The sequence below is a fragment of the Melozone crissalis genome, unplaced genomic scaffold (genome assembly GCF_028551555.1).
Source record: "Melozone crissalis strain CALT ecotype California unplaced genomic scaffold, PUWL_Pcris_2 ptg000056l_1, whole genome shotgun sequence".
Classification (NCBI taxonomy): domain Eukaryota; kingdom Metazoa; phylum Chordata; class Aves; order Passeriformes; family Passerellidae; genus Melozone; species Melozone crissalis.
In genome coordinates, this window is record NW_026535834.1 from 8,766,074 (window position 1) to 8,775,615 (window position 9,542).

Below are 9,542 nucleotides of genomic sequence, written 5' to 3' on the forward strand. Positions count from 1 at the left end.
CAAACTCAGCCTTGCTGGGGCAGAGCAAGAGTTTTAACCAAAATAAAGGATTTTCCCCTCGTTTTTCAACATTCCACTGCTGCACAGGAGGGCTGAGATGCACACACAGAGTGCAGTGCTCAGCTGTTAAACCCCACAGGGCAGATGCACCTGCTGGGTCAGGATGTGAAAAGCACCAATCACTTGTTTTTAAAAGTTTAATCGTAATAAAATGGTTATAAAAATAGGAATACAATTAGAGTAATAATAATTTGGACAATTTGGATTAGGACAATATGAGACAATAGAAACAAAGAGTTTCTGGGCAAAATAAGCCTAAAAAAAGGTCCCACGTTAACAGAGGATTAACCCTTAAAAACAACAGCCTGTTGCATATTCATACAGCTCACCCATGATGCATAAATTCCATTCAAACACAGGATTCTGTCTGGGCAGTGTCAGTTTCTTTCTCTGAATCCTGACAGCGCCTTCGAGGCAGGAAGAAGTTCATTTCTCCTGATAATGGAGCAATAAATTCTCTTTCTCTGAAAGATTCAGGTGTCCTGTGGCTGCTATCTCAGTGCGAGCCCTTTCTTTAAAAAAAATATCCCACATAGCACAGTTTCTATTTTAACATTTTGCTATAACCTAAAACTAAAACTATTTAACACACCACTCAAGAGAATTAACACAGCACCACTTTCTGACACAACACATATAACATTCATTTGAATATTTGCAAAAAGCCAACCATAAAATCCACATTTTTCACAAGGATATCCCCCCACAGCCATTGCTGGGAACTGGGAGGATGCTCCTGGAGGAAAATTGTCCAAAAATTGCTGCATTCCAGCTGCAGGTGCAGGAACTCTGCCCTGAGCCTCAATGGGGAAAGCTGGGCTGACCCCATGTGGCCATGCCCCTGTTATGGCAGGGTTTTGGTTTTAGAAAGCATTGACTTCCAAATTTATTTGCATAAATTTTTAAATCTACCTCAAATCTATAAAACTTTTCCATCCAGGAAAAGGCACTGTGGTAGGGGTTAAGCTAAACCCCTGTCTGGCATTTTTTAGACCATGGAAATGTGTCCACACTCTCTGTGTCCCTGTTCAACCAGGCAAAGCAGCACAATAAAACATTCATTTTTAGCATGGATGGGACATTCCCACTCCTCTGAATCCCTCAAAACAAATGAGAAGGGATAGGAGGGGAGACTCACACCCAGTTTGTGCCTTTCCCTCCCAATAAAAGGTTAAATATTGCAGTGGTTCATCTGGCTGCAATCTGAGCTTCGCCCCCAGATTTTGGGTGTGCCTGGACCAAGGAAGGTCGGTGTGTGTCATCTGGTCACTCTGGGCCTGAAGAAGTCAAAAACTAAGGAATGTTGATTGTTTCCATGGTTACAGGATGATTCATTCTGATGGTGAAATAACAGGGGAGACACATGGAAAATGAGAATCATGTCTCAGAAGCGTTTTGTGTAATTATTGCGTTCACCAGTTCTCCTGCTGCAGGCTATGTGCGTGCCCTGACCTCAGCTATTCGTAAAACTGTCCCTTGAGATGATTCCAAAGTTGGGGTTTTTATTAAAAATGAATTTAAACCCTTACTCATGGAGTCTGTCAGCCTTGGACACTGAACAAGGCCCGTCCCAGTGCAGGTCTTGTCCAAGCAGAGCAATGGAGCCTCCAAAAAAAAATCCCACTGAGATAAAAATGATCAAAGTGAGGGCCTGGAGGGACAGAACAAGAGGTAATGGCTTTTAATTGGAATAGGGTGGGTTTAGATGGGATATTAGGGAGGAATTGTTCCCTGTGAGGGTGGGGAGGCACAGGGTGCCCAGAGCAGCTGTGGCTGTCCCTGAATGTCTAGAAGCATCCAAGGCCAGGGCTTGGAGCAGCCTGGGATAGAGGAAGGTGTCCCTGCCATGGCAGGAGCTGGAACAAGATCATCTCTAAAGGTCCTTTCCCACTCAGCCCAGTTTGGAATTCCACATGCCTCAGCCTCGGCATTCCTGAGGGGGTGCAAGGAGTGTGTGTTTGTGTCGTGCCTCGCTGCCTTCACCTTTCCCCTCGCAGAGCCCACTGGGCCTTCTGTGAGGGTGAAAAGACCCTTCAGGCAGCGGGAAGAGCGGCAGAAGCACCGACCCCGGACAAAACCCCCCACCAATACACGGCACCGTCCGCCATCTTGGCGGGGCCCTGACGGGGGCGGGAGGGGCGTGGCCCCTCTGAGGGAAGGGGCGTGTCCGCAGCGCTCCCGCCCAATCCGCGCGAGGGAGCACGCCGGGCCCTAAAGGTCGCGAGGCCGGCTGAGGGCCGAATGAGGGCGTGGCCGGAGGGCGGAGCTCGGCGGCGATTGGCTGCGCTCGGCTCCGGTCGGCTGCGATTGGCTGTGCTCGGGAGGGCGGGCGCGCGCGCGCGCCGGGCCGGGCATGGCCCCGCCCACCGGTTGCCACGTCCGTGCGGCGCGTGCGGCGGGGCCGGCGCGCGCGGGTGAGTGCGGGCAGGGGGGCCCTGAGGGGCTGAGGGAGGGATCGGGGGGGATCGAGGGGGATCGAGGGGATCGGGGTCCCCACTCTGAGGGGTCGGACTGGGGACGGGTCCCATCCCCAGGGGGCTGCTGCAGCTCAGGGGCGCTGTGAGGACACCACTGAGAGACTCTGCGTGTGTGGCGGGTTGGTATGAGCGCCCCGAAGGTCTGTGTGTGTGAGGCAGCGGCATGCACCGCCACCGAGGGGCTGCGGATGGAGTGAGGGCTGCCCTCAGCACGGCGTGTGTGAGTTGAGGGGCTGGTTTGGGGAAGGGTTCTACCCCCGAGGCGCAGCTTGAGCTGTAGGGACCCCCCGAGACACCGTGTGAGGGGTGAGGAGGTGTGGGACCCCCCGAGATTGTGTGTGAGGTGTGGAGACCCCCCCGAATTGAGGGGATCCCCTCACGGCGCCCTGTGTGAGGTGAGGGAGCCCCTGGAGAGGTTGGTGTGTCCCAAGGGGCTGCTCCGGCTGAGGAAAGCCCTGGAGACCCTCCGGGGGCACAGCTGGGCTCTGTCACCCCGTACCCCAAATCTGGGGGCTGGCAGGGCTCTGGCCTGGCACCCACTGACCCTCCCAGGGGTTTGGGGGTGTCCCCCGGGATGGCAGCTCAGCTCAGGGGGTCCCTGGCCATACCCTGCTCCCAACACGTGTGGGGACCAGGGCGACCCACAGGCCTGAGCTCTCCTTCTCTGTGTCTTAATCCTTTTTTCTTATTTTTAATTGACATTATCCTAAATCATATTTCTGCCTCCAGAAAACAAACGTAACTCTCCGCTCCATCCTGCTCCAGCTGTGCCGGGAGTAGTTGGGAAAGTGACTCTGAGTTGGTCACTGATTGCTCATAGAGCATCAAAAATTTGATTTTCTCTTTGTGCTTTTCCCTGGGTGTGCTGTAACCCTGAGCTGGAGTTTGAGGTTTGCTTTGTTCTGTACAGACACTGTTGGAATGTTGATGTGGACGCTTGGGAGTTCTGGGGGACAGAGGAGAAGTGACATTGGGCTGGTTGAGCTGGAGGAACAGAGAAATCTGTGGGAATGTTTCTCTTTGCAGTTCATCTTTCCCTCTGTTCCATTTTGAAAATTCACACGAGATGAGAGTTTGTGTTGCTGTTGAATTGCTGTAACAGCAAATGTTTTACTTTTATATGCAAAATTAGGGTGAGAGCTGGGATTCAAAGGCCGGTGTGTACCAGCAGGTGGCATTAAAAAAAAATTATGTTGTTTTTTTTTTAGTTAAGAACTTCCAGTTGGGTTTCTGGAACCACTTTCACTTTTGAGGCTCATTACACTGTGATGCCTCACAGCAAACATTCTCTTCTTTCTTTGGGCTGTCAGGTGTGTTATGTTAAAAAGTGCCATCCCAAACATTTTTTTCTTTCTGCTGTTTGGCCTGACCACTGCTGTATTCATGGTGCAGCCAAGGAAATCTGTAGATTGTTAAAGAAATGAGAAGTTTTCATGAGCTCTGCTTATCCCAGAACCCTGACCAGGTATTCCACAGGGGACAGAATAAGAATTATTTTCCTTTATCATGGAATTTATCGTGGCATTTATAATGGAATTCCAGGTTGGAAGGGACCTTAAAGCCCATCTCATTGCACCCCCTGCCATGCTCAGGGACACCTTCCACTGTCCCAGGTGGCTCCAAGCCCTGTCCAACCTTGACTGCAATAAGGAAAATGCCTCCCTTTGTCACCCAGAATCACCCAGTCTCTTCAATCATTAACAGGTGTCCCACTGTCACCTTGGCCCTGTTTCCTGGCCACCCTGGGGCTGTGCTTGGCTCTGCAAACACACACAGCAAACAGGAGGGGCAGGCTGAGCTGGGGCTGTGCCATCACCCCTGTGGGACGTGGCACCTTGTGCCCCAGAGATGAAATATCTGTGGGGTGGGACTGCCTGGGAAGAAATGCAGGTTTGAAATAAATTGAGCAGGAGTGCAGCTGATGGCTGGACAGGTTGTTGGGAGGTTTTTTGGGAGTGATGCTTTCCTTCCCACAGGGCTGTGGGGGTGAATCCCCTCTCTGAGGCGCTGTTTATCCTGGGCTGTCCCGGGACAAACACACCAGCTCTGTGTGCACACACTCTGGTGAAGGCTGAGCAGATGAAGTGAACAGCAGTGTGTTCACCTTCCTGGAAATCCCTGAGGCACACCCCATGCCATGCTGCAGGGGGAAAGGCTTTAATTTAGAGTTTAAACCATGCCAGAACAGTTTATTTAGAGTTTAAACCATGCTAGAACAGCTTATTTAGAGTTTAAACCATGCTAGAACAGTTTATTTAGAGTTTAAACCATGCCAGAACAGTTTATTTAGAGTTTAAACCATGCTAGAACAGCTTATTTAGAGTTTAAACCATGCTAGAACAGTTTATTTAGAGTTTAAACCATGCTAGAACAGCTTATTTAGAGTTTAAACCATGCTAGAACAGCTTAGAGTTTAACCCATGCCAGAACAGCTTGTTTAGAATTTAAACCATGCCAGAACAGCTTGTTTAGAGTTTAAACCATGCTAGAACAGCTTATTTAGAGTTTAAACCATGCTAGAACAGCTTATTTAGAGTTTAAACCATGCCAGAACAGTTTATTTAGAGTTTAAACCATGCTAGAACAGCTTATTTAGAGTTTAAACCATGCTAGAACAGTTTATTTAGAGTTTAACCCATGCCAGAACAGCTTGTTTAGAATTTAAACCATGCCAGAACAGCTTATTTAGAGTTTAAACCATGCCAGAACAGCTTATTTAGAGTTTAACCCATGCCAGAACAGCTTATTTAGAGTTTAACCCATGGTTTACCTGTGCCATTGCAGGTCTGTTGGCAGCCATGATGCCCGTGGCCACCGTGATGCCCGATGACACGCCCATGTTCGACCCCAGGATGCTGCAGGAGCTGGACTGGAGTGAGAACACCACCACCTTCTCTCCTGCCATTTCTCCTCTGGATCCAGGGGATGGGCTGGTGCTGAGGCCACTTTGCACAGCTGATGTAAATCGAGGTAGGATCCTGGTTTGTTATTGCCAGAAGTGACACTGAGTTGGTGACTTGTGTTTCTGGAGTTCTCAGTGGATTGGGATGGCTCATTTTCCCTGATTGGGGTTGTTTTTATCAGTAAAGAATTTGATGGAATTTTAGGACATCCTGAGTTGCAGGAGACCCACAGGGATCATTGAGTCCAAGCCCTGAACCTGCACAGGACACCCCAACAATGCCATCCTGAGCCTTGTCCTGACATCCCTTGGGGCTGTGACCATGTCCTGCGTTGTCCTGTGTCACCACACCCCTGAATTTGAGCTTTTTGGTGCTGTATGGGGTGACCCTGAAAATCTGGTTTACTGTTTTAATCCTAAAATTCAAGTAAAATCTTCCAAATAATCCACAAGTTCCCATTCCCCATGGTTTTGGAGAGGGAGCACAGTTGTTGATACTGTAGCCTTTAATACCAAAACAACATGAACAAGCATCTTGGTGCATGAATTCTCCTTAATTTCTGAATTTGGATAAAAGTGTTGCTTTGGACTCATTATTCCAGCTCACTTGAGCTTTAGCCAATCCTTCACCATTTTTCCATCCATTGTGATGTGCTGGTGCCATGGTCCCTCTCCACACAGCTGTGCTGGATTGTTCCTTGCTGTTTGGAGCTGCTTGCGTGTCTGTCCCTCACTGAGAGTTGTTTTTGTTTTCCCCTCTTTTCCTGCCAGGCTTTTTTAAGGTTCTGGGTCAGCTGACAGAAACAGGAGTGGTGAGCCCGGAGCAGTTCATCAGTGAGTACCTCATCATTCCTTGGCTTTCCACAGGGAATCAAAGGATGCTGACAGACAGCAGAGCTGCTCAGGTGTGAGGCTGCTGATGCCAGAGGGAGGGATGAGTTCAGCTCCCCTTGGCACTCAGCCTTGCATCCAGCTGCAGCCATGCCCAAGGGCTGCTTAAATTGCTGCCTGAATTGTGGAGCTGGTTTTTACACTGAGCTTTACCTAGCTGGAGGATGGAGTATTTGGGTTGCTCCAAGCCCCTCCAGGCTGGACTGGAACACTCTGCAGGATGGGGCAGGCACAGCTGCTCTGGGCACCCTGTGCCAGCCCCTCATCACCCTCCCAGGGAACAATTCCTTCCCAATATTCCATCCATCCCTGCCCTTCCAGTGGGAAGCCATCCCCTGGTGCTGTCCCCCCAGTCCTTGACCAAAATCCCTCTCCAGCTTTCTCTGAACCTTTTTAGATCCTCTGTAAATCCTGCTCCTGGGCCAGACAGGCAGTGGGGAGGCAGCTCAGGGAATCACAGGATCTGAGGCAAAGCCAGCACAATCCCTGTCCCCAGTGTCACATCCTCACAGCTTCTGAATCCCTCCAGGGATGGGGTCTCCACCCCTGCCCTGGGCAGCTGTGCCAGGGCTGGACAACCCTTTCCATGAGATTCTTCCCTGTGAGGGTGGGCAGGCCCTGGCACAGGTGCCCAGAGCAGCTGTGGCTGCTCCTGGATCCCTGGAGGTGTCCAAGGCCAGGGACTTGGAGCAGCCTGGGACAGGGGGAGGTGTCCCTGCCCATGAAGGGGGTGGCACTGGATGAGCTTTAAGCTCCTTCCAGCCCAGAGCATTCCATGGTTGGATACTGTAGTGCCCGTGTGCAGAGCAGCTCAGCAAGGAGTGTTCTCTGGGAAAATAAGGAAAAGGAATTTGTGTAATTCCTGCTTTTTCATGGGTGTCTGACTCTGGGGCATCCATTTTCTGGACTCTTGGGTGCATCATCCCTGTGATTCCCCAGTGATTTGCAGTCAGACACTGCTGCAGGGATCACATTGAACTGCAGTTCCCTGTGAGCCCGAACTGCCTTTCCACACTGTGCCTCTCCCACAGAAACCTTCGAGCACATGAAGAGGTCTGGGGATTACTACGTGACCGTGGTGGAGGACACCAACCTGGGCCAGATCGTTGCCACAGCAACGCTGGTTATAGAGCATAAATTCACCCACTCCTGTGCCAAGGTAAATCTGCAGCTGGGGAGGGGGGAAAACATCCTGGCCGTGACTCTGGGAGTGTGGGTTTCATGGTGTTACTGGGTGGTGACAGCCTCAGGTTGTATCAGGGGAGGTTTAGGTTGGATATTGGGGAAAATTTCCATGTGGTAAAGGTGATCCAGGCCTGTACAGGCTGCTCAGGGCAGGGTGGAGTCCCCATCCCTGGAGGGATTTAAAATCCATGTGTATGTGGCACTTGGGGACGGGGGCAGTGGTGGCCTTGGCAGTGCTGGGGAACAGTTGGGCTCGATGGTCTTGAAAGGCTTTTCCAACCTTAAAAATGGAAATATTTAAAAAATATATTTTAAAATATCAAGTACTTAAAAAATGCATCACATCCTTGAGTGCTGATCTGGTAGCAGAAGGAGGCTTTGGCTTTTGCTAAGGGAAAGGAGCCCTTGGGGATGTGTCCCATTGTCCCCTGGGAGGGGTCGGAGTGGCTCTGGCAGAGCAGAGGGCTGAGGATCCCCGTGCTGGGAGCAGCTCCAGGGCTAACAAACAATGTCTGTGCTTGCAGAGAGGCAGGATAGAGGATGTGGTGGTCAGCGGGGAGTGCAGAGGGAAGCAGCTTGGAAAACTGTGAGTATTCCCCACCTGTGCCATTCAGCAATCCCTTCACAGCTCACACCTTCCTGCCAAGCACCTGGGGAGGGTTCAGCCAGCTGGGATCACCAGCTGGGCATGAAATGATCTGCAGGAGAACACAGAGAGCGCTGTGAGCCCTCAGTGTTGTGCCTGTGATAACAAAACTCATTGAAAATTCACTGATCCAGCATTTAACTGCTGATTTTTTATCTTTTTCCAGATTAACGTCCACCCTCACCTTGCTAAGTAAGAGACTGAACTGTTACAAAATCACTCTGGAGTGTCTGCCCAAAAATGTGGATTTCTACAAGAAGTTTGGCTACTTGGTATCTGATGAGAACTACATGTTTCAACGGTTCTTTAATTAACAGTTTCTAGGTGTTCTGGGTTCTTGTTTTTCTTGGAAAGACTGTTGGTGGAGGAGCTTGTGCTGCAAACATTCTCTCCGTGGAAAATTTCTATAGTTTATTGCTGCAGATATAACAATCCCTATAAATAATGAACATCAAATGTGTAAATCTTGGGGAAAAAAAAAAAATACTGAGGTTTTAGAAAGAGTCCTTTGGGTTAGAAAATAAGTTTAGAACTAATTTTTACTACTGTTGAGTCGAGGTGAAGCTTTTCTGTTCTAGCTGAGTTACAAAGGACTCCTTAAAGGGATGGTTTTTAACCAAAGGTCTATATTTTTATCTCAAATTTTTTCTTGCATTGTATTTTTCTAAAGGTTTGTGCTTCTTTTCTCAGTAGCCCAAGGACAGCCCTGGGACTGTCCTGGCTGTGCTGATGGAAGGATGATGTAGCTGGGGAAGGGATGAGGCTTCTCTTATGTAGAATCAGTGACACAGAACAGGCCTTGGTTCTGGATTTTTCCATGACACCTCATGGAAGTGCTGGTGAAGTTTTTTCTAGGCTCTGTTTTCCAAGATTGGATTTGTTACTGTTGGTGCAGGTTGGGGAGAATCCTTCCAGGCTGTGCTGAACATGGATGTGTGCTTGTCACTGCAGGGCTCCTGCACTTTAGCTGATAACTTGGTTTTCAGGATAATTACTTTGTTTTTTTCTGACATAAAAACCCCAAATGTGGTTTGCAACAGGGCAGAGGTAACTGGGAAACTGGAATGTGTGAAGGAGTATATCCCATAGGGAGTGGGGTTCTGGCTATAAATCACTGGGAAGGGGATTGGGATGGCAGAGTCAGCCCAGAACAGCCTCAGAGCCACCTCCAGGGCCTGAAAAGGAGGGAGAGGGATTTTTGTATGGGCAGGACACAGGGAATGGCTCCCAGTGCCAGAGGGCAGGGATGGATGGGATTTTGGGAAGGAATTGTTCCCTGTGAGGGTGGGCAGGCCCTGGCACAGGGTGCCCAGAGCAGCTGTGGCTGCCCCTGGATCCCTGGCAGTGCCCAAGGCCAGGCTGGACAGGGCTTGGAAGCAGC

General features: G+C 49.9%; 1 protein-coding gene across 1 annotated transcript; it reads left to right on the top strand.

The window, feature by feature from the left end:
* Positions 1 to 2,417: 2,417 nt before the first annotated feature.
* Positions 2,418 to 9,278, top strand: GNPNAT1 (glucosamine-phosphate N-acetyltransferase 1). The gene is made up of 6 exons (XM_054286913.1): positions 2,418 to 2,474; positions 5,322 to 5,507; positions 6,211 to 6,273; positions 7,362 to 7,489; positions 8,040 to 8,101; positions 8,328 to 9,278. Exons 2-6 carry the CDS (start codon positions 5,336 to 5,338, stop codon positions 8,473 to 8,475), a joined length of 573 nt encoding a protein of 190 aa, XP_054142888.1. The 5' UTR covers positions 2,418 to 2,474; positions 5,322 to 5,335; the 3' UTR covers positions 8,476 to 9,278.
* The last annotated feature ends 264 nt before the right edge of the window (positions 9,279 to 9,542 follow it).